Source organism: Centropristis striata, chromosome 5 (genome assembly GCF_030273125.1).
Source record: "Centropristis striata isolate RG_2023a ecotype Rhode Island chromosome 5, C.striata_1.0, whole genome shotgun sequence".
Lineage (NCBI taxonomy): Eukaryota > Metazoa > Chordata > Actinopteri > Perciformes > Serranidae > Centropristis > Centropristis striata.
Genome location: NC_081521.1, coordinates 8,250,648 through 8,275,784, shown reverse-complemented (window position 1 = coordinate 8,275,784; position 25,137 = coordinate 8,250,648). Strand labels below are relative to the sequence as shown.

The following is a 25,137-nucleotide window of genomic DNA, read 5'->3' as shown; positions in this document are numbered from 1 at the left end:
TAGTAGTAGAAGTAAATAGCAGCAGTAGTAGCAGTATCAGAGTCCTTTACAAAACAAACCTCCTCAGTGTGACTCTGTGTATCCTTTTACACAGTGTAATGGCCACTGACTCTCTCCTGTATACAAGTACACACTGAAACACTCCTAATGTTTACAAGCAGGCTGAGAGTGGATCATTTATCCAAACACAGTGAAAGGTAATCTAACCTACGCAGGCAAATCTCATTAGGTCGGAGCCAGTAAAGTGACTTCAGCCCAGCGGAGGTGTTTATATGAGGTCTGCTCAGCTGGAGTGAAAGCAAAACTTCTATTACTGATGTTATTAGGCAGCATGTAAACACACTCACTTACGTACTCAATGGCTCCCTCATTCACTGTGACTCAGCCGCCTATTCAGCCTCCTGAAACAGGCCGAGAGCTTGTGTGCATAATCAACTGAAGACTCAGATGATATCAGCTGATATTTGGGCCCTTTTTCAAATGTATTTAGAAGCTTAAATATCATAAGTATGGTGGCCCTGAAGTGCAAATCACAACGGCAAATCAGAAAACACAACAACAAATTAAGAAACACAACAAAAAAACAGAAAACACAACAGAAAATCAGAAAACACAACAACAAATCAAGAAACACAACAACAAAACATAAAACACAACAACAAATCAAGAAACAACAACAAAACAGAAAACACAAGAACAAATCAAAAAACACAACAACAAAACAGAAAACACAAGAACAAATTACTTAACACAACAACAAACCAAAAAACACAACAGCAAATAAAAAACAACAACAAAACAGATTTGCCATTGTGATTTGCACTTCAGGGCCACCGTACATAAGGCATATTAGTCAATTTAATTAACACACACATGCAACTTCTGTATTACAATTTACACAAGTCAAGTAGCAAACACACATTAAAAAAACCTGCTCGACCTATCCAGCTCAATAGTTATTAAAAGGGTATGATGAAAGGGATTTTATGAACTGGTCTCACTCGCACGCACACACACACACACACACACACACACACACACCCTCTTTCTCTCCACCGGTGCCAGACCCTGAGGCCGGCCTCCTTGTACCGAGAGCCAATTGCGGCGCGCCGAGCAGGCGAGCCTTCATGAGCCGACCCCCCTCCTAATGTGCCTGGTATAACATATCCAGCTCAGATCATGTGACGGTTAAGCGAACTACCAGCCCTCTGGAGAGAGAGAGAGAGAGAGAGAGAGAGAGAGAGTGTGGAGGCGTAGAGCGATGCAAAGACCGTATCGTGGAGTTACATTGCCATTGCGCACTATTACGCACTGACAGCTACTTTGAAGACAAGAGCCGATGCAGAGGAGCCGATTTTTGGATTCCACACATATACAAGTGAGTCCGAGCTGCGGCACTGGTGTGATTTAATAGTGTCTCTGTGATTTCTGTGTTTTCTAGTGGAGTCTATGACTGCGGAGTGAGGAGCATTTGATATCTTTAGGCTACTACATGCATGCTTTATGGACTGCTGCTCTTTCAAGATCTATAAAAAGTAAATCTAATGTTGGAACTTGTAAATTTTTATGCAATCTGACCTGCTGCCACGGTGTCACACGTGTCATAAATCCCGAGATTATTTATGCAGCGTGGTGAAAACAAGGAGCGCATCACGCTGTCAAGGCGTCTTTGATGTTTCACGGCAGCAGGGTTACCGTAGGGCAAAGCCAAGGTGCTCCCAAACTCTCAAACAAACTTTTCCCCCCATGATGTATCGCCCAGGCACAGCAGCTGTAGCCCCCCAATGTCATATGATTCTATCACATAAGCAACTATATCTGAGTCAAATGTTGGCATTAGTTCACGAATTACATAACTTACTGAAGGTAGGGTAACAACAACAGTGAGAGCTCACAAAAGTCTTAAATCTTTATTGTGACAGCCCAAGTCAAGGTCAATGAAGTAATAACAATACTAATAATCATAATAATAATAATGATACAATTAAATTCGTCTAATTTTCCCTGGACCACTTGGAATCTCTGAAGACCTCTGGAGGTCTGTGGGCCTCAGTTTAGGAAACGGCAGCTTTTTAGCTCTACAGAAGAGGGCGCACGATCATTTTGTTTTCACTTTTTGTCCACACAGTACACATGTGGACTTTTAAGGTTTTAAAGAGGATTTTGAACCACCATAAGCCATTGAATCTGGAGCCATTTGTTAATGTCTTGCATTTTTTAATCCATGTAAATGTAGATTTGATGCATTGTTTGTGGGCTGCTAGATAAAAATAGACGCTTAATCCTTCACTCATCATCCCATTGAAATCTGCTGATGTTAGACTGAATGACTGTGATGAAATATAACCCGCTCTGCTGAAACAACGTCTTTGTAGTCAATCTGCAGGATGTTTTTTTAGGTGAATTATGTTGTTTTATTTTAATCAGAGAGTATATCACTGTGTATGTCTGCAAAAGTGACATAGCATTGTTTTTCCATATGGCTAGGGACCAATAGCAACACGTCATTCAATGACAGCGGAACCATGTGGCATAAATGTTAGAAGCATTGAGAAATGGGAACCTCTGATTCCACATGGTCAGCTTGAAGTGTGAAGGAGCAGCTGCAGGGTCTACACACACACACACACACACACACGCGCACAGTCTTCAAATTCCACTTCCCTCACACGTGGTTGACTTTCCTTTGGAATCGCCATCAGCTGCAGACCTCTTGAACCAGCAGCAGGTAGTGCATGGAGACTAAAGCATAGTAACATATTTCTGCTCTCTTTCTGTTGTCTTGTAAAACATTCTCTCCAGGTCAGGCTAACATGACATTGCCAACAAAAAGAGCATGACAAAACAACAAGACAATGATTTCTCAAGTGCACAAATGTGTTAAGTGTGTTAAGTGAAAACACTGCCAACCACAGTCACAGAGTAGGTGGTCAATAATTTCTGTTTTCCCAAAAAATATATATTATTCTGGCTGGTATAAAGTAATATTCACAGTTTTCTTTCATTGTCATAACTAATGAACACACTCATTTGTTTTTTGCAGGAAGACAGAAGTTTTTTAATCAACACTCGGCTGATCTCGACCAGAACAGATTGATCTTCAGAGTCCAGCTGCCATCCATCCGCACAGGAATGGTGGATCACTTGCCGCTTGGTGAGGAGACCTTTCTTTACTACACTGGCTCCCCGGGGTCGGACTACAGCTGCCTCTGTCACCACGCCAAAGGTGGTGCGTTGATGGGCGACATGGTAACCGACGCATGCATCTACGACCACCACCACCAACCCTACCAAGGGGTGACGCTCTCCTCCTCCCCTCACCTCTCTGAGGATGATCTCAGCGACTCCTCCAGCCCTCGGTCCTCTCTCTGCTCCAGCCCCGAGTCCTCGTCGCTGACGTTGCGGCACGTTCTCGGCTCCAGCTACGAAAGCAGGAGCAGCAGGAGTAGTGGAAGCTGTAGCTCCTCTGGGGGAGAGAGTCAAGACAGCCTGTTGGACCTCCTTCTCTCCCAGGCCTCCCTCACCAGCTCTGCCAGCAGCAACTCTAACTCTTCTTCTCAATCCTCCCCACACTCTTCTTCATCCACATCTGCTCCTCTTTTACCCATGGGCCTGGCCTGGGAGTCCAAGAAGGAGCAGCGGCTGACCCTCCTCCATCAGCAGGCCAAAGAGGACTGTTACGAATTCCCAGTCTTCCTGGACGAGCTGCAGGATCCTGCGGCGCTCCTCTTTCAGCCCACCCTGGAGGAGATTGAGGAGTTCCTGGAGGAGAACATGGCAGTGGCAATGGAGAAAGAAGAGGAGGGGAGTGATGAGGCAATGTCACCAATGTCAGATGATGCTGAGGCAAAGTGTTCAAGGACATTAGCAGGAGAACTCGTATCAGGGTCACTGAACTCTGATCAGACTGTGCCTGTGGCTCATTCTCCACTCTCCTCCTACACAGAGACCAAACATGCACCATCTGACATGGACAGCTCGCCATCAGCAGTGGATGTTAGTTCTATAACTAGTGCTAATTCTACCAGTAGTGTTGATGTGATCAAACAGGAGGATTGTGCTTCATCACCAGCCTCATCAGAAGGTACCAGTGCCTCCAGCGTGCCAGTCATCCTACAAATCCAACCAATACAGATAAAACAAGAGCCCAACTCTAGTGCCATATCGGATGGTGTCACCCAGCAAACCCAATCCCCAAAACCCAAATCCCAGCCAAACCAGGCAACGTCGGACATCAAAATTGCCCAACTCCTGGTCAACATCCAGGGGCAGACCTTTGCCTTGGTGCCTCAGCTGCTTTCCCCAACAAACATTGCTGGCTCAAGCAAAAACGGAAGCGTCATTTCTCCCAAATTCGTACGGATCGCGCCGGTGCCCATTGCTGCAAAACCCATTGGGCTTGGGGAAGGCGGGTTAAACGGAGGCGCAGCAACAGGGGTCCTCTCTGGAGGTCAGAGGTACCAGAAGAGTGCAGTAGCAGACCTCATTAAAATGCACAAGTGTTCTTTTCCCGGCTGTAATAAGATGTACACCAAGAGCAGCCACCTTAAAGCCCATCTGAGGAGGCACACGGGGGAGAAGCCCTTCGCCTGCACATGGCCCGGCTGTGGATGGAGGTGAGCTAGGCTCTTTTTTTTTGTTAAATTGTAGCTTCTTGGTTCAGTTTGTTTTCACACAGAAAAATCCAAACAATCCAAAACATAAGTATTCCCAACCCCACGAGAACGTTCACTCCACTTGTTGGCCACAACTCCAACATTGTATTCATATTTCTGTCAGAAAAACATTGCTGTACAGTTCTCTGGCTGGTGGCTAGTGGCTAGTGGCTACTACTGCTACTGCTAAGCTGCTGCAGTTTGTGTACTCTGCTGCTTCCCAGAATGCAATGCACAACTAGCTACAGGAGCAGCTTCAGTTCAAACTGGTAGTTGTGTGGGATTGAGGTAGGACCATCATAAAGGAATCGTAGTGAAGGGTACCAGAGTTTATTGTGACAGCTCCGATTGTTTTGATCCGCACCAGAATTGCAATTGCCGTGTTTATACCTTAACAAATGATTCACAATAAGGGCACCAGGGTTACATTTCAACCAAACCTAACAAGGCAGGTGTGAAAACAACCAATACACGATGCAACCTACAGCTGATAACAGAAGAGATAATGGTGGTGAATGAATGGACTGATGCATAGATAAATTAAACAGTCCAGAAAGTGCAGCTAAATGTATATGTGTGGTCTATATGTTTATCTACACAACAGAGATTACAGTAACCTGGGTTATCAACTTCCGCTGTGGACTCATATACAGATAGCTGTTGATAATTGACTTTTCCAACATGTGTAGACTTTGAATAGATGTACAGAATGAAATGCGTTTGTCATCTAAAGCAGTGATTCCCAACCGGGAAGCCCTCTTGATTTTAAGGGGTGTAATAAATCTAATGGGTTAAATATATCCATCTATACCTATAAATTTGAGGGGAAAAAGCCAATCTACAAGCTCATAACACATGGCAAGGCTTCATGCAAGTTTTAATATCTGCGTTTTTCACCAGATATGATGAAACTGCAATCTTAAACATGTTTACATTGCAGAAACTTAACATATTTCATGCTCAAATGCATGTTTAACAGTATAAATAAGAATACAAAAGGTTTGAAGCAAATTAAAAATAACCACTTACTGTGGTTTCTTTTTTTTCAGTGCAAGAACAGCAGACCAACATTAATTGGTAAAATAAAGTAATTTTGTGCATTTTTACACTGCACTTTTAAGATTTCATGCTCAAATGCATGTAGTTGTACTGAGGGCCACTTCAAGTGAGGGTGCGGGCCGTATGCAGCCCCCGGACCTCCAGTTGCCCATCCCTGATATAAGAGTAAATTGAACCTCTTAACACCGAACGTCCACACAAACTTGATGTCGTGAGAAAGTAGTTAAACTACGCTGGTTACAAAGATATGTGTCACATCACTGTGCAGCAAAAACTCAGTGAGCTAGCCCCCAAAGAATGGGGGTCGCCAAAGTTTACAGTGGTAAAATATTGTGGGTCCCTCAAGAAAAAGGTTGGGAATCACTGGTCTAAAGCAGCTATTCTCAACCTTGGGGTCCCGACCCCAATTGGGGTCGCAAGATGATTTCTGGGGGTCAAAAAATCATTTTGGAAGTCAGCTCTGTCTCCACTGTGTTAAAGTGTTCATGTGTTTTAGTCTTTTTGGTCATTTTGTGTCTTTTTTGGTCAATTTGTGTCTTGTTTGGGTCATTTTGTGTCTTTTTTTATGATTTTGTGGTCAATTTGTGCATTTTTTTGTCATTTTGTGTCTTTTTTTTTGTCATTTTGTGTCTCTTTTTTGGGGTCATTTTGTGTCTTTTTTTTGTCATTTTGTTTGTTTTTTTGGTCATTTTGTGTCTTTTTTTGGTCTTTTTTTTGGGGGGGGGGGTGATCTGAACTGTGCATGTGAGATTGGAACCAGAATAGAATGGAACCACTGATCTAAAGAACAGCGATGGAGGTGCTCTTCAGTGTGGGGGGAAAAGAGATAAGACTGTGATAATCTTTAGAAAATTACACATCTTAATCCACTTAATAATTCATTATTTGTCCTTTCTGAGGCCTGAAGAATGTTGAAAGGTTTTCATACTCTTTCACAAATGACAAATAGTCTTTTTCATAATTTCAAAACGTGTTTGCCACCAATTAGTTTGATAGAGAAGAGAGAAGTGTTTTATGGGGACATAAGTATGTGTTAAATATTCAGTGAGTGTCTGTTCAAGATGGTTACAATTTGTTCTATATGCTGGTTGTGTGTCCCCACTATCTGTGTGTTTTTGTGCCATGGTTCAAGTTGTAGATTAGATAGAACACCTTTTGAAGTTTTCCACATGCAGACTTTGCCCCCTGCTAGTTATTCAGCTTGTTTGCTTACTGTCTGCTGCATGGATGTGTGCGTGAGGTGCTTACAGAGATATATACACTGTTTTTGCAGGATCAAGTTCAAAGTTTTCACTTTGGACATGTCCTCTTATCAAACAGAATTCATTTTCAATCAATGTTATGATACTGCAAATTGGCAGCAAAGGAGTTTGCTTTTCTGTCCTTTAATCATTGCTTTTAACTAAGTAAGAAAATCCTGATTTATACTTCTATATTTTAAAGTACAAATGCCAACTTTCAGATTCCACCTCTATACATAGAATCATAGGCCCAGGGTGCATGGACGAGGTCAGGGTTAAGTTAGGGCAAGCATTGTGGTTGAGGTTGAATTATGGCAAGGATTACACTGCAAAAGCCAACTCTCAAAAGGAAGAAAAACAGTACAAAAATGTGGTGTATTTTGCTTAAAAATAGCAACATTATCTGCCAATGGAACAAAAAAATTTGGCTTGTCAAGACTTTCCAAAACAAGTAAAAATAACTAATCTTAACTAACCCAAAAATACCTTACAATTAGTGTATTCCCACTAATAAAAAGTGATTTTTTAAATTGCTGTCATTAAATGTTTCATGTTAAATGTTTAAATATCAAGTGTCAATTTACAGCTCTGTACCAATGTACTAGTTGATTACATACAGACATACACAACAATACACACCTCTATTGTTTCATTGATAATAAAACAGTTGATTCCATCTGGCTGCTTGTTTTAAGTATGTGAAGAGGTAAAATTATGTCAAAGTTATGATTTATTATTTATGCTTGAAATAAGAAATTATTACTTTGAAATAGCAGTTTTATACTTGTAAGTGTTGATGAAACAGCTTTGTAACTTTTGATATTCTAGTTTCAAGCATGTATTTACTCAGTAGGTCATAAAATCTCAGTAACAAGCTGTAATATCTGATTTAGATAATTAAGGACCAAAAAACTTAAAACAAGTGAAACAGTCTAAAATAAAAACTGCTTAAGAAGAACTATCTGATCAGACAAACAATAAGCATATATACCCTTGAGCTAAGATATTTAATCTTACTTAGATTTCAGTTTTTGCAGTGTAAGAGTGAGGTTTTTTTTATTAATTTTAGTAAAAATTAGTAAAAACAACCTCAGAAACACTTCGTAACGTCTCCCTGCTGACTCTGTCCTGCACCTGCAGCCATTTAAAACCCTTCAGATCTGAGACATTTTTTCAGGATGTGCATTATGTCTCGGCTCACATCCAAGTATTTGTAAGCATATTATGTAATATCAAGTTATTCTGGACAAAAGGCCTATTCATTGTTTAGAGCTTGGTTTAGACAAACACATTATTTTTTCACACAACAATGTATTTGTTGCATACACTGACATCAGTCAGGAGGGACTATATCTTACAACAGAGCTGCATTTCTTTAAAATGCTTCATCTGGTATTCCAGTCAGTATTTTTATTAATGCAGCATCACAGTTGTGGCTGACACATGGATACTGATACGTTTTAATTTACTGCAGACATAAAGTGTTGCAGGAATCAGTCCTAAAATCCAGAAATGAGTTAACAATGTTGCCTCTCGGTTCCCTCATCTCTAAGTTAATGGATGTTTTAATGGGTTTTGGTTAAAAGAGACTACAGAGGTTGTACATACATTTTTGGTCAGTTTGTGTCTTTTGGTCATTTCAAGTCTTTTTTTGTTCATTGTGTCTTTTTAATGGTGATTTTACGTCTTTTTTGGTCATTTTGTGTCTTTTTTGTCAATTTGTGTCTTCTTAGTGGTCATTTTGACATATATTTTTGGTAATTTTGTGTCTTTTTTGATCATTTTTTGCCTTTTTTGGTAAATTTGTGTCTTTTTTGGTGAATTTTTGTATTTTCTCAGTCATATTTACATCTACAGTCATGGAAACATTCTTGATCATAACCAAAATCATTATGAATAAAACCATGGAAAATGTCTAGATATCAACAAGATAAATGATCTAACACTTCTAAATCTAAAGTTTTTTTTTATCTTGGTAAGAAACAAATAATCATCAGGTCACTCTGCTCGGGCCAGTTCATCACTGCTGGCAGCTTTAATTTATCTTGTTTCAAGAGTTAATTTCATATTTTAATTGTTCAACATGCTTATTTCTACATTTAATAATCTTAATTTAAGAAATCTTGTCAAGGTAAATTATCTGTCCATGCAGCAAGATCATTTCCCTCAGATTTACTGTTTTTATCTTGTTTTTGGACTAAACACCTTTTTTGCAGTGTGTCATTATCAGCTTAGTGGTAGTTAAATCATGGACCTGTGATGTAGTTTATTTAAAAACTAACCTACATTTTCTACTGCTGGTGATTACCTTTGTATTGTAGTCTAGACGGAATTGTCCAAAAAGTGAAAGTGAGGAGCATTTATGGGTACAAGTCGGGAACCGGCCTACTTTACTTATTTCAAGGGTGCTGAATCCAAAAAAATGGTTACCAAGTGAAATTGTGAGTTTTTGACCTTCTCATTTGCATATCAAAATGGCGGCCGATGGTCGTTGGACCATTTTCCCCAAGTTTTTTTGTAAGTAGGCAATCGAAGATGAGGAAATTAAGTTTCTGGATCTGTAGTCTTTTTTATGTATATATTTATACTTATATTTTATATTTATATTTATGTATATTTGTATATATATATCTTTTTTATATATAAAATACCAACTTTTAAGGTGAAATTAAGCATTATTTGTGTCATTTTTTTAAGGCCGACATAAATATTCAATCAATATCACTTTCAAATGTTCCAGTTGGTATTTTGCATATATATATATATATATATATATATATATATATATATATATACATAAGAAAGGCACTGAGCCTCCACTATATCCTTGCTCTGACCCTAGACTATAGATCCAGAAACTTAATTTCCTCATCTTGATTGCCTACTTACAAAAAAACTAAGGGGAAATGGTCCAACAACTGTGCAAGATGGGCAATTGGCCATTTGATATACAAATTAGAAGGTCAAAAACTCAAAATTTCGCTTGGGAACCATTTTTTTGGACTCAGCACCCTTGAGATATGTAAAGTAGGCCGGTTCCTGACTTGTACCCATAAATGCTCCTCACTTCTTATAGGAGGCCCTTTTTCTGAAATCCGTCTAGACTATTGTGGATTCTTAGGTGAACTGTCCCTTTAACTGAACATAAACACAATACCTGGAGACCTCCGCAAACTACAATCCTGCAGTCTTTACTTGACAGCAGCATATACTGCATAATACATCTGCCCTTCCCTTGCTCCTCTCCCTCTGTGCCAGGAAATGGAGGTGAGCTGGGGAGTCAGGCCCTCTTACCCTCTGTAACCTCAGAATAGATCCATGTGTTGGCCCCTCTGAAGTAGAGAGGAGCGTTATTTCATTGGCTAGACTCCTTCTCATAACTCAGTTGAAGTTATACACTGCAAAAAAGTGTGTCTAAAACAGCTGTTCTCAATCTTGGGGTCGGGACCCCAATTGGGTTCTTGAGATGATTTCTGGGGGTCGCCAAATCATTTTGGAAGTCAGCTCTGTCTCCACTGTGTTAAAGTGTTCATGTGTTAATGTGTTTAAGTCTTTTTGGTCACTTAATGTCTTTTTTTTGTCATTTTGTGTCTTTTTTGGTAATTTTGTGTCTTTTTTTGATCATTTTGTGGTCAATTTGTGTCTTTTTTGGTAATTTTGTTTCCTTTTTTTGGTCAGTTTGTGTCTTTTTTTTAGTCATTTAATGTCTTTTTTTGTTGTTTTTTTTCTTTTTTGGGTCATTTTGTGTCTTTTTTGATAATTTTGTGTCGTTTTTTGGTCATTTTGAGTCTTTTTTTGGTCATTTAGTGTCTTCTTGGTCATTTAGTGTCTTTTCTGGTCATTTTGTTTCTTTTTTGGGTGATCTGAACTGTGCGTGTGAGATTGTGTTCAGTGAGCAGGAGTCCCGGACAACATGCATGTTAAATTGGGGGTCGTGACTCAAAAAAGTTGAGAACTACTGGTCTAAAACAAGATAAAAACAGTAAATCTGAGGGAAATGATCTTGCTGCATGGACAGATAATTTCACTTGACAAGATTTCTTCAATTAAGATTGTTAAATCTAGAAATAAGCTTGTTGAACAATTAAAATAAGAAATAACTCTTAAAACAAGATAAATGATCTAACACTTCTAAATCTAAAGTTGTTTTTTTATTTTCGTACGAACCAAATAATCATCAGGTCACTCTTCTCAGGCCAGTTCATTGCTGCTTGCAGCTTTTATTTATCTTGTTTTAAGAGTTAATTTCATCATTGTCTTTTTAGTGGTAATTTTTACATACATTTTTGGTCAGTTTGTGTCTTTTGGTCATTTCAAGTCTTTTTTTTTGTACGTTGTGTGTCTTTTTAATGGTGATTTTATGTCTTTTTTGGTCATTCTGTGTCTTTTTTTGTCAATTTGTGTCTTCTTAGTGGTCATTTTGACATATATTTTTGGTAATTTTGTGTCTTTTTGATCATTCTGTGCCTTTTTTGGTAAATTTGTGTCTTTTTTGGTGAATTTGTGTATTTTCTCAGTCATATTTACATCTACAGTCATGGAAACATTCTCGATAATAACCAAAATCATTATGAATAAAACCATGGAAAATGTCTAGATTTCAACAAGATAAATGATCTAACACTTATCATAATCATCAGGTCACTCTGCTCGGGCCAGTTCATCACTGCTGGCAGCTTTAATTTGATCTCTTTTGTACATTTTTTGGTCACAACATGACCAAAAGAAGATGTAAAAAGACACAAAATGACCAAAAAAAGACACAAAAAAAACAAAAAAGACACAAAGAAGACAAAAAAGACACAAAAAGACCCCAGAATAGGACAAAAAAAGACAAAAAGACACTAAAAAGACATAAAAAGTAAAATGACCAAAAAAGAAAAACAAAAGACGTGAAATAAAAACAAAAAAAAACACCAAAAAAACCCACAAACAAAAGACGTAAAATCACCAAAAAAAAGAGAAAACAAATCATTGTCAGGTCACTCTGCTCGGGCCAGTTCATCGCTGCTGGCAGCTTTAATTTATCTTGATTTAAGAGTTAATTTCTTATTTTAATTGTTCAACATGCTTATTTCTAGATTCAACTATCATAATTTAATAAATCTTGTCAAGGTAAATTATCTGTCCATGCAGTAAGATCATTTCCCTCAGATTTACTGTTTTTATCTTGTTTTTAGACTAAACACCTTTTTTGCAGTGTGTATTATTTCCTTTGCCCAGCTGGCTTAGTTTTTAAAGCTTTTTGGACTTTTCTCCCTCTGTATCTTTCTGCCTATGGTTCATGGTTATGCTCGTGTACAGATCTGGATGCAAAGTCACATGTAAACACTTAAAGGCTCACATGCAGGCAACACACTCACACACACACACTCACACACACACACACACACAGGAGTATGCAGTATTTTCAGCTCAGAGACTCTCCTGTTAGGCTCAAATCCAAACAGTTTGCTGTAATAACAGTGTGACGTGTGTATAGGACAGCTGTCATCAGGGCTCCGGCTTGTTGTCCTTGTCAGCTGATGCATTCATCGTTACAACAAAGCAATGTTGTTGGGTGGTGACGGAGCTGTCGCAGTTAGATTTAGCATCGGACACTTGGAGTTCAACTGACATGTGACCAGAGAGTACTATCAGTCAGTTATGATATGTTATTGATCCTCCTGGGAAACAGCAAGGTTGGGGTTGTCTAGGAAACGGCTGCTGTGCACTATAAATTGTAATGAGTTCCCTTTTCTTAAAAAAAGTTAGGAAACCGATTGCCTCAAAATCTCCAAGTAAAGTAGTTAATTCATTTCAAGGTGTCATAGCTAAAAATAACTGTGTTTAGACAACTCAGGTAATGGCAGTAAACTTGAGTATAGTTAACTCAAAATCATTAGTTAGGTTACTTACTTACGCTCTGAATTTGGAGTACCCTCAACAATGTATGTAACCACACTTGAGAATCCCTGTATTTAAGGTAAACTTCAATAGTTTTCAGCCTGGACCCCATTTTCCATGTATTTGTGTTCAGAACAAAAAAGTTTAATTGTTAAACTTTGTTTTCCATTCAAACTGTTGTCTTTTGTCTCTTCGTTTCAATAACTTATCACTTTTGGTTCAGCTTACTTGAACATATCAAGGCAATCGGTTTCCTGATATTTTGCTAGTAATGTGAACACTTAAATTTGTAAGGATAACTTATTTTTATGAGTACTGCCTAATTAAGATAACTCACAAGTTTAAGTAGTCAAAATTGAATGTTGTAGTCGACCTAACTGATGATTTTGAGTTAACTTTACTCAAGTTTACTGCCATTATCTGAGTTGTCTAAACACAGTTATTTTTAGCTATGACACCTTGAAATGAATTAACTACTTTACTTGGAGATTTTGAGCTTGAACTTTTTTTAAGTAAAGTGAACTTATTACAATTTACAGTGTGGAGCTAAAAAGGATCCAGTGTCCTGCTAAAGAACAAATTGAGGAATTGAATCCTCATGGTTTAAAAAAAAAAAAAAAGGATTTTGGAATGCCAGTCGGAAGAGGTTTTATGGTTGCTTTTAGATTTTGCAAACTTCTGTAATTTATTAGTGCCGTCATGCTTTAACCCTCTGAATTCCTGGGCTATTATGTCCTTTAAAAAAATCTGTTAAAAATCTTCACCATGCCATGTTGGTATCAGCTTTTTCAGCGTTATCTCACCTATATGTCCTGATAATTAATGTTTAACTTTGACTTACTTGATCAACCCAAAAGAAACAAAAGAAAAACTAAAAATAAAATCTGATCTTGAAAATGATATTTTCAATCACCCATTTCAGTTCAATTCACATAATTTTAAATTGCAATTATGAACACACATTGCAAATATGACATATAACAGGAACAATGAGGATAATATCTAGTTCTATATTTTATAATTAATGTATTTGACATTATGTCCAGTTTTACTTGGCCAAATATACTCCCAAAAAATGATGGCATGGAGTTTCAAGTCAGAACTTTAGAGGGAAGCTGATGGCAAGACTCAATGCTTCATTTTTATGTCTTTATGTCATGAAAAAGTGATGTGCCGGTGGTTTCATGGACTCTAGAGCAGCTATTCTCAACCTTGGGGTCCCGACCCCAATTGGGGTCGCGAGATGATTTCTTGGGGTCGCCAAATCATTTTGGAAGTCAGCTCTGTCTCCACTGTGTTAAAGTGTTCATGTGTTTTAGTCTTTTTGGTAATTCAATGTCTTCTTTTTGTCATTTTGTGTCTTTTTCTGGTCAATTTCTGTCTTTTTTGGTCATTTTGTTTCCTTTTTTTGGTCATTTTGTTTCTTTTTTGGGTGATCTGAACTGTGTGTGTGAGATTGTGTTCAGTGAGTGGGGGTCGCGGACAACATGCATGTTAAATTGGGGGTCGCGACTCAAAAAGGTTGAGAACTACTGTAGTAGAGGGTTAATGTGATGTCCCTTTCAACTTGCTGAAATTGAACTACTCATAAACACAGTGACAGGAGAAATAAAGTGCTTGGAGCTGACAGGATAAACTAAATCTAAACAGAAAAAAAAAACACAGATACAACTATTTACAGTATTTGTGCATGCCAGAATACCAGTGTAATTTTCCAGGTGTGTAACCAGCCTGACAGCCCCACCTTTCACGGCTGTTTTCATCACGCTCTGTTGAGTGTAGGAACAAGCCAGAACAAAGCCTGCGTATGTGTTTCCCACAGCGCCCACGCTAATATGTATACTATGTGTTGTGCTGCTCCAAGGACTGAAGGTGCAAGGGACAAACACGCTCAAATAATCAACAAAAAGTGCCCTCCAACCTCAGAGTTATGAACTCTGTGACCCTGACCACCGTCCTCGGACCATTTGGAGCTGAGAAACCTGAGGACGTTAGAATCAGGAGGGGGAGAAGGCAATAGAAGAGGAAATGTTATTGCAAAAGGCTGGGTTTGAGGGAGACAGGTGGTGAGGCTATGAGAGAACTGACACATGATCAGTCTTTAAAGAAAAAAGACATGGATTTGAAGAACAATCAGGCTGTCTATTAGTATAAGTCCTAAATGCATGTTCTGTTGAAAGATCCTCCCCAGTGCAGTATGTTATAGTTGGGCTCCGGCCCAGTATGAGTCAGTACATGGTTTCTATCATGCCCCAGCTTGAGGCTGATATAGTACAGCTTTAGGGTGTGTGTGTGTGTGTGTGTGTGTGTGTGTGTGTGTGTGTGTGTGTGCGTGTGTGTGTGTGTGTGTCACACACTGATTACCATGAGGAACAAATGTACAGTCACATAAAGTACAGAGTTATGAGAACAACTGATGTGGTTTCAAGTCTTTATGTCTCCAGGATTTTATCACTTGTTGTTTAAAGCATTTGTTAATGTTAAAGCCGTACTATTATATAATATTTTTTATTAAAATACAGTACAGGCCAAAAGTTTGGACACACACCTTCTCATTCAATGCATTTTCTTTATTTTCATGACTATTTACATTGTAGATTCTCACTGAAGGCATCAAAACTATGAATGAACACATATGGAATTACATACTTAACAAAAAAGTGTGAAATAACTGAAAACATGTCTTGTATTTTAGATTCCTCAAAGTAACCAACCTTTGCTTACTAGAATATAAGACATGTTTTCAGTTATTTCACACTGTTTTGTTAAGTACATAATTCCACATGTGTTCATTAATAGTTATGATGAATCTACAATGTAAATAGTCATGAAAATAAAGGAAACGCATTGAATGAGAAGGTGTGTCCAAACTTTTGGCCTGTACTGTAGATCAATTGATGATGTGTATGTGTTTAAGCTGTTACTTAAAAAACATGAACCCGAGGATAATTATCATTATCATCATCAAACTGTGGCTCTCCTCAGCTCTGTAAAATGCATTTGAGCTCATTGTTCTTATTTTTGGACCTGCAACTTTCCTGCTATAATTCACTCCTGATGATCTCATGAACTTTTCCAGCAGGAACAGGCAGTTGTTTCTAGCCAAAAAAACAAAAATAAACCAACTGTACACTACCTGCCCAGCACTGAACAGATAAAGTGGAGCATTCAGCAGCAAAAAAGTCAGATGTTTAAATTTCCCGCCACTTACAAGTGTGTTTTAGGTTTATGTCCTCTAAAATGTATGGAAGTGCACAAACGTGTGCTGGGCAAGCTACATCGCTACTTTGAAAAAACATTTCATAAAAGCCATTTAAGGCAACTGAGGCTACGTTTACATGATGAAGGTCTGAACAGAAGACGCAAAAGTGGCGTCACGTCTTCACTTTTTATTCTGCGTTTAGACAAGTGTTTCCAGGAGGAAATCTGCTGCATACGGTGATATAAAGTGTGTGAATTGGATTGTATGCAGCCAGGCGGCATCACTTAAAGCCATAAGAGCATCTTTGGGCATGTGGAAGTTTTCACGCCACACATTTTCATCCGCTACTCCTTCCACAAAGTTCTCCACCATCCACTAGATCTCCCAGGTCTCGTTCACAGCCGCCTGGCTCCTCCCACCAATCGGTGCATCCAGAATGTGATGGAGGTAATTCCAGATCCTTCTCTGTTCACTAATACTATCTCTACATATCCTGTACATTTGGTGGAAAGACTCCTGTAAGTTAATTAGAGCTGCCAGAGCAGCTTGAAGGTCCCACGCATGGAAATAATCCCACATGTTTCTTTATTTCCTGTACTGGAGCATGTATGTGACGTAAACACATACGTGACGTGAGCAGATCTGAGCAGAGTTTTGTGTCTTGTCAGTGTAGACGACACGCTACGGAGGAGCGGATTACAGTTTTACACTCTGGAGGGTGGTTTCACATTTTTCGTTTTCAAGCCACAAAAACGCTGTCACCGTCTATTGCGGCTTTCCTGTTCCTTAAAGTGGCTTGTGAGGCAGAGAATAGGTCCTATATATTTATTTGACGCGCTGCTCCAAGGAAGCACACTGAGTCCAGAGAAGATTAAGTGTTTTAATGATAATCACCGGCTTTACACGCACGTAAGATGTTCATTGTGTACACTTTATGGCGAACGTGTATCGGAGCAGATTACAAAGCGATAACAAAGGCGGTCAACAAAAATGACGGCTACCTAGACTGGCCGCTCCCTTCACCCGTGCAGGTGAAGCACACTCTGATATAACCTATCTGTGAGCTGTCAACTACGCTGCTCACGTGACCCGAAACCACGGCAACAAGACAAACAAATTAAACACAAAATAATCAATCAATGGTTTTTTCCTGAAAGCGTCCTGGTGTAAACATCAGGCACAGAGAGGACTTGTCAGTTAGGGTGGAAACACACTGTAGGACAGTAGCTGCTAAGCTGTATAAGCCACTGCCAGTTACCAGCTAACATGCTAACAAACAACATAAAGATGCTCATTATACTTGCCATTCAGATATGTCTGCTAGTCACCAACAGACTCCCCATCTCAAATATCTATGACTGAATCTCACCCATGTTCCTTCTAATGAAGAAAAATACAACTGACACTGAAACAATCGTCAACCTCGCATGACTTTTTGTGCAGGATAATCATGTTAAACAATTAACAGTTTTAATATACTTCAAAGCATGTCTGAAGGAGGACTTAACCCTCTATGGTATGCATTATGATGCCACTTAGGGGAAAAAAATGTTTGGAGTGTTTTTGTGTCTTAAAATAGATGCCTGTAGGCAACATTGTACCATAACAGTGCACAAGTAAAAAAAAGTTTTAACATAATTTATTTAATAAATGTGTAAAAGATTCAGGAGCTTCAACAGGGTACAATACATTGTACCCTTTTACATTTTACATTTATTTTTTACATTTAAAAACATCATAAGATTGGCAAGGTTGTACCATTGAACCATTTGTAACAATTGAAATTGAACAGTTGATGAAACTATCAAAAATTAAGGTTCACTCACCTATCAGTAGGAATATATATATTTTCCAGATGGAAAAAGGCCACACAATTACATTTTGAGTGATTTTTTGTGGCACAAAATAGCAAAAATGTTTCCTTTGGAAAAGTCTGAAAAATAGTGTTTCAATATGGCCTCCTGGAGGTCATGTGACAAATTAAAGCACTGCTATTGGTTCCCTAGACTCATCAATCATTTTGGAAGTCAGCTCTGTCTCCACTGTGTTAAAGTGTTCATGTGTTAATGTGCTTTAGTCTTTTTGGTTATTTAATGTCTTTTTTTGGTCATTTTGTGGGGTTTTTTTGTCATTTTGTGTCTTTTTTGTCTTTTTTTGATCATTTTGTGGTCAATTTGTGTCTTTTTTGGTCATTTTGTTTCCTTTTCTTGGTAATTTTGTGTCTTTTTTTTGGTAATTTTGTGTTTTTTTAGTCATTTTGTGTCATTTTTGGTCATATTGTGTCTTTTTATCATTTTGTGGTCAATTTGTCTTTTTGGGTCATTTTGTGTCTTTTTTTTGTCATTTTGTGTCTTTTTTGGTCATTTTGTGTCTTTTTTTGGTCATTTTGTGTGTTTTTTGGTCATTTTGTGTCTTTTTTTGATCATTTTAGATCAAGAATATGGCAAACCGAAAAACAACATATTGTTTTTAGCAAATGAGGTGCAGACGTTCCTGTCTTGAACGGGAAATGCAAAAGAGGCATTGGTGTCCTTTTGGCGTCGTTATGATGAATGTGAGGTGTTTGCTCTCATTTTGTAAATTGATGCATTTTACTTAAAAATGTATACATTTTCTCCCGGGGAGGCGTTCCCCCGGACCCCCCTACATGGTTCGGTTCGATGGTTTTAATTGTCACTAGCATATCAATAATTAATTTGACGTGGAACTCCTGTAACTTTATGCTCATGGTAATCAAGGATGGGGACTATTTCATCATACATGATGCATCATCGCTTTTTGCTGGTGGGGCCCCTTGTTGTGCAGAATGGGCCCTTTTTATTTTTTTGCCCCTGCCCTTCAAACAGTCTGAGTCCGCCACTGATCCAGGTTACTTAACTATGACAGATAACTTGAGTGATGGCTGATGGGACATGCTCAGACTGCTCTGAACAGCATTATATGGCCTTGCAGTATATCAAACAGTCAAACAAATGAGTCCTTAACTCAGATTGTTTGTTTTGAAGTTCTTAGCGTTTCAGATTCTACAGTTTACCTTTACAAGCTCTGTCAGCTATCTTCTCTTTATTAGGCTATTAAAATGATGAATAGGCCTGTTTTGTAATCCATGTGTAAAGTGGAAATGGTTTGAAATAACTGTGAGTGACGTCTTTATATCTCTGTGAATTATCGCCTTCATGCCTCCAGCCTGCTGCTGCTGCTGCTGCTACTGGAGATGCGCCGGGAAATAAATCTGTGTAACAGTTTAATCTGATCTTAACAGCTTTGCTAATATATACACAAAGATATACTCACACACACACACACACACTCATATAAAACAAGCACTCTTCTATCCTCCACTTAACCCTTCACTGACATGATATCCAGCGATGGCTGAAGCCCATAGAGACCAGAGTGGAGCAGGCCAGGAATAGACTGGGCTTGGATTTGCACTACTCATGTGTTAAGCTAAATATGGAATGGCTCTTTAACTTGACGGAGACGACACAGGGCATTACACATGTACAGTATGGCGTCACACCTCTCACATTACCCTCATATAAAACAGCTTCAAGTGGCTTTTATGCTATTTGGCAGTTTGAAACATGACTGCTTCTGCTATTTCAAATTAACAGAAAAAACAGTCAATTTTCCTTTGTGGACTGGGAATAAAGCACAAAGTACACTGCAAATGATTTGTTTCTTACCAAGATAAAAAAAAACGTGTTTGATAATGTATCTTGTTTCAAGAGTTAACTTCTTATTTTAAGTGTTCAACATGCTTATTTCTAGATTTAATTATCTTAATTTAAGAGATCTTGTCAAGTGAAATTATCTGTTCATGCAGCAAGATCATTTCCCTCAGATTTACTGTTTTTATCTTGTTTTAGACACACCTTTTTTGCAGTGTAAAGTTAAAGAGATGTTTAATGCTTTTGAATAAATGTTATGAATTGGATAAATCACATCCTGGGTTTTTATTCCCACAGGTTCTCCCGGTCCGACGAGCTGTCCCGACACCGCAGGTCCCACTCGGGTGTTAAACCATACCAGTGCATCGTCTGCGAAAAGAAGTTTGCCCGCAGCGATCACCTGTCGAAACACCTCAAAGTCCACCGCTTTCCACGAAGCAGCAGGACAGGACGCTCTGCAAACTGACTCTCCTGACCCCACTCTGACAGACTGTGGGGGGGGGGGCTGTGTTCCTGTATGTGTGTGTGACGAAAGACAGAGGACAGGGGGGTGGAAGTCCAAACACCTTTTAAAGGAGTCTGAGCAAGACTTTTGAGCTTGTGTGTGTTTATGTTCAAATATGTACGCATGACGTACATTCATGGTACTGTTCTAATTTATTAGGTGGCAAGGAAAAGACTGTAAAAACTAAACTAAAACAGAAAACTGTTACTTGACACAACACCCTCACAGGTGGAATAAGCTTCTTGTATATTACAAAAAATTTTTGTCTCACTCAAATCTTTTAGGTGATCTAATTTTAAGAAAGATTTCAGAGTATTTTTACACTTTGAGGTGTTATTGTTATTGCTGGTGTCGAAAGCCTTATATAAATAAAAATGCATCACTAAGGGGTCTGCTACTATTTAAAACCCCAGGTGTTTTTTTTTACCTTCCTGGAACCATATGTTGTTTTAATGTAAGAGCAAAAAGTCATTGTTTAATGGCTTGAATTTAATTTTTTGCCCATCAACAACAAGAGCTAACTGGACATTGAGAACTATTGGGGCCTTGGTTTAATTTTTTCTGGAGAGACGGCAGAGGAAATGATGCATCAACATTCCTGTAGCTTTGGATAAGTGTCTTTGTTGCCCTTGAGTCTCGTTACAGGAAGGAAAAAAACAATGTGGTTCCCTCAAAGACAAGATGTTAATGTTGAACACCAACAGATACCGTGTCACTATGTAATTTGCACTGGCACACAAGGCATTTCTGGTTGTCTGCCCACACTAAGTATTTAGTTGAAAGATGGTTCTGTAACACCCTTTTGTCATTTTTATGGTGTCTTTTAATCAAAACAAATTGTGATGCAGCTTCATCCAATGATTATCTGTGAAATGTTTCAAGTCAAGTTTAAGAACAAATATTTGCAAAGGTATTTTTGTTATTTTGGCTTCAACTCGTTATATATCACAACTAGGGATGCAACGATATATTGGCCATTGGACCATTGGTATTGGCTAATTGGGCCATTGGTATTGGCTAATTGGACCATTGGTATTGGCCAATTGGACCACTGGTATTGGCCAATTGGACCATTGGTATTGGCCAATTGGACCATTGGTATTGGCTAATTGGACCATTGGTATTGGCCAATTGGACCATTGGTATTGGCCAATTGGACCATTGGTATTGGCCGATATTTGTCTTGTTGGCTGCCATTGGCCTATCGGAAAATCAGTTTACATCCACTGTTGGCAGCGGGCAATGTTTATTATGTGCTGGCTATTGGCTGTTGGACTTATAATGAAGATTTCTTTGTTTGGCAGACAAAAAATGGGAATTAAATAACAAGAAAAACAAAATAAACCAATAACAAAAATATCGACATTGACAAATTGTTATTTTTATTAACTGGTACTGCTATTGGTATTGGCCCAGAATTTCACAATCATTGCATCACTTATCACATTTGTTTTCTGGTTTTGTAGCGCCATACCATTTTTATTTATGTTGTTGTATTACCTTCATGTCACTGCTCTCAAAAAAGTTCTAAAAATAATAACAAAATGGTGAATCCATATTGCTGAGAGGCAGAAGTAAAGGCTGGTGTTGGAAACATTGATTGATCATTGATCTTAAACCAGGGGTAGGCAACCTGAGGCTCTTTGGCCCCTCTCCAGTGGCTCCCTGTTGCTTTGACAAAAAAGAAAAATGATATGGAATTTGTCTACAATTTAATCCACATCATTGAAGTGATTCTTACACGTTCCGATTGTAAAAATATGTACCCTATAGACAGGATTTTTTTATTTTTGTCGACTGAAATGTGCATCAAAGCCTATGACCACCTGGTTCTTCGCCCTATATATTTTTGCCAAAACTAGCTACAACAGAAAATACATTTGTTTACATTAACTGCCAGTACTTCACACTGAGTGATTTGCTTGATTTGCAGTGAGAAATTGGTAAATTACGTTCATTATAAGGCTCAAAGATGCGTCTGCAGAGGGACTTTTCTTTCTGTTTTTTTGGCCAAAAATGGCCCTTTTCATGGAAAAGGTTGCCGACCCCTGCATTAAACATATCAAAGCTCTTGTCTCCAATCCCTTACAATCAAATTTAATTTAACAGATCAAATGAAAAATGAAAATCATGTACAAATCAAATTTATGTGGATTTCTTGGGAATTAATTAAAGGACAATAACAGCGCATGGTAACGCCGTAACAAGTTGGCCTTCACACCAAATTAGGAGTTCTGTCAACTAGTGCACAGTTGTGCTGCCAGTTTGTGTCTCGTTTGTGTCTTCCATGGTGCTAGCATTTAGCCATGTTGCTAGTATGCCAGGTCCAAGCAGCTACCGCCAAAAAGTGAAGCCAAAGGTATTCGCTAACATTCACCACCAACAATGTGGCGATATGATACGTATGATGATACATGATTAGCAATATATTGCTAATTCTATTGAATTGTAAATTCTATATATTTCCATATTGTAAGAAAGGTGATGTATAGCAATTTTTATATCACATTTTTGTAAAATTGTTATAGTGCAAAGAACGCACTGCCATGTGCATCAAATCCCCCCAGAAGTCAGAAGAAAGTAGTATAAATAAATGAACCACTGTCTGTCATAGAACCGATACACAGAATATGGTGATGCTCCAGTTCATCCTTATTTTCTTACAACCTTACCATCAGCTACTGGCCATTCCAGACAAAGTGAGGTTGTAGCAGCAGAATATATTACATATGGAAAAGGAATATTTTATTGCTTATAAATTAACTTTTTTATTTGGAAAAAAAGGGCTATATGTGTGCTAAATTTACATAGACTTGATTTAATATGAGTATTTTGTTCTTCTTTGTACTTCTTTCCAAATCAAGTTTCAAGTTGTATTTCCTCCTCTTATACAGATGTATTTGATCAAATGAAATCAAGTCAAGTCAAAGTTTATTTATAGAGCACATTTAAAAACAACCTCACTTGACCAAAGTGCTGTAGTTATTAAAATACAATAAAAATCATACACAAATATAGTCATAAATAAAAAACAATGAAAACAATAAAATACTAAAACCAACAAAATAGTTCTAAAAACTCAATCTAAAAACAGAGTTAGAGTTAAAAAAGAAAATAAAAGAGTAAAAAGTAGAAAAGCCAAGGATTCTCGCCTAGCTAGGACTGAACGCCAAGGAGAAAAAATGGGTTTAGAAATTATTTGCATATCAAGTTTAACTGGATATTTTTGGCTCTTGTTGCCAGTTTCTTGAGACTGGAATTGTGTGCCAGTACAGCATCAACATAACAAATCAGAGGGAGTGTTTATTATTACTATTGCCTTTCATTGACTTTGGTTGTATTACTTGTTACAGCATATTCATCAAAGAAAACAGAAAACTTGAGAGCATTTAAAAACACTATTATCTATCCCTGGTCTTGAATAATCTTGCCAGATCTCTTGCCATGAAATGAGATGCCTTTGTCTTGTACTGTAAGGGATCAGTGACTCTTCTACTTTTTTGTCATATTGCATTTACCTGTATAGATTGCTTTTAGTGTGCGTCATTCTGCATCTCAGTTGAATTAAACCAAATGTTTCCTGTGCCATAAAGTGGAGGATCAGTTGAAACATACAGTATTGAAACAGTTTGAATAAAAAAATGTTAAAGTTTGAACTGGAACTGAGTTGTTTTGGGAAGATTTGCTGAAACAAACAATGATTGAGAGACTCTTGGAGTGTTTTGTACGTATGGAAGAAGTGTATAATGGATGTCAGGCATTCCTTCCATACAATCAGAAGATTTCTGGATGGGTGTCATATGTGAGCCCATGAATGTATGTAAATACTGTATATGCATCTGAAAGGAGAAATGAAATATTCTTCTAGTGATTTCTGTGATTGTGAAAGATTTTTTTAAAATGTCTAAAGAAAGAGTACATAACGTGATAATTCAAATATATAGTGACAAATGTGGTAACTTACTTTTTTGTCAGGTTTTTTACACAACACATTATTAAAAGACTCATGAAATGTTTGAAACATGGGATGAGTATGTTGTGTGCTCTGTAAAAAAACATGAGAAAAAAGAGTTGCTTAAAATGTTATATTTTTGCTTTTGTTCTTACGTAAAACACATTTACAATAAAAAATCTCAAAGCCAAAGATATTTTTTTTGTTGTTGTCTCAGTATTTTTCTACAGTCATTCTCAGATATTATCACACGAACATCCCATAGTCTTTTTTTACATTGCTTTCCTGCATTTTCCTTTGCAAGCAGGTTTGGGAAAGATGAATTAGAATGAAAAATCACGACCAACTGATAATCTTGGTTTGTTGTTTTTTTATACACTCATTGGCCACTTTATTAGGGAACAGCTGTCCAACTGCTCAGTAAAAAGTATCAGCATCAAAAAGTACTTAAAGTATCAAAAGTAAAAGTACTTGGATCCACTCAGATTTATATATTCTGAATAAATGATATTAGATTATTTGTATAGATGCATTTTTGTAAGCATCATTTTAGTTTCTTCAAGATAGGGCTCATTTTAACTACTAAAGATACTGTTATGAGGTTTAATTAAAAGCAACAACATCTCATGAAAATCATGATACATTTAAAGTGATAAGTATTCGGGTCCATAACTTAAGTAAAATTACTAATACCACACTGTAGAATTACCCCACTACAAGTAAAAGTCCTGCAATCAAAACTTACTGAAGTAAAAGTACAAAAGTACGCAATATACAGAATGAAACCATTCAGATTGTTAAAAATCCAAATATATTATAGTATTACTGTTGATGCATTTATGTAAGCAGCATTTGTATTATATCAAGACAGGGCTCATTACTTTTAAGAGGTTTAATTTATAAATATATTATAAATCACTTAAAATGTATCATGTTTTTTGTGTTAAGTCTTGATGTGAAAAG

The 25,137-nt window shown here is 37.8% G+C and overlaps 1 protein-coding gene across 3 annotated transcripts; it reads left to right on the top strand.

Moving 5' to 3' along the window:
* The first annotated feature begins 1,240 nt into the window (after positions 1-1,240).
* LOC131971820 (Krueppel-like factor 15) lies at positions 1,241-22,648 on the top strand. 3 transcript variants are annotated; one of them, XM_059333445.1, is made up of 4 exons: positions 1,303-1,378; positions 2,488-2,728; positions 3,044-4,616; positions 20,015-22,648. In XM_059333445.1, exons 3-4 carry the CDS (start codon positions 3,133-3,135, stop codon positions 20,181-20,183), a joined length of 1,653 nt encoding a protein of 550 aa, XP_059189428.1. In that variant the 5' UTR covers positions 1,303-1,378; positions 2,488-2,728; positions 3,044-3,132; the 3' UTR covers positions 20,184-22,648. The 3 variants fall into 3 exon arrangements, with proteins under 3 accessions (XP_059189427.1, XP_059189428.1, XP_059189429.1); XM_059333444.1 differs by lacking the exon at positions 2,488-2,728 and having other exon boundaries at positions 1,241-1,378; XM_059333446.1 differs by lacking the exons at positions 1,303-1,378; positions 2,488-2,728 and adding an exon at positions 2,762-2,922.
* Positions 22,649-25,137: the final 2,489 nt, after the last annotated feature.

Coding starts and splice junctions, on each gene's coding strand:
- LOC131971820 (XM_059333444.1), top strand. CDS start 3,133: ATGGTGGATCACTTGCCGCTTGGTGAGGAGACCTTTCTTTACTACACT. Junction 4,617..20,014: donor TGGCCCGGCTGTGGATGGAG/GTGAGCTAGGCT, acceptor TTATTCCCACAG/GTTCTCCCGGTCCGACGAGC.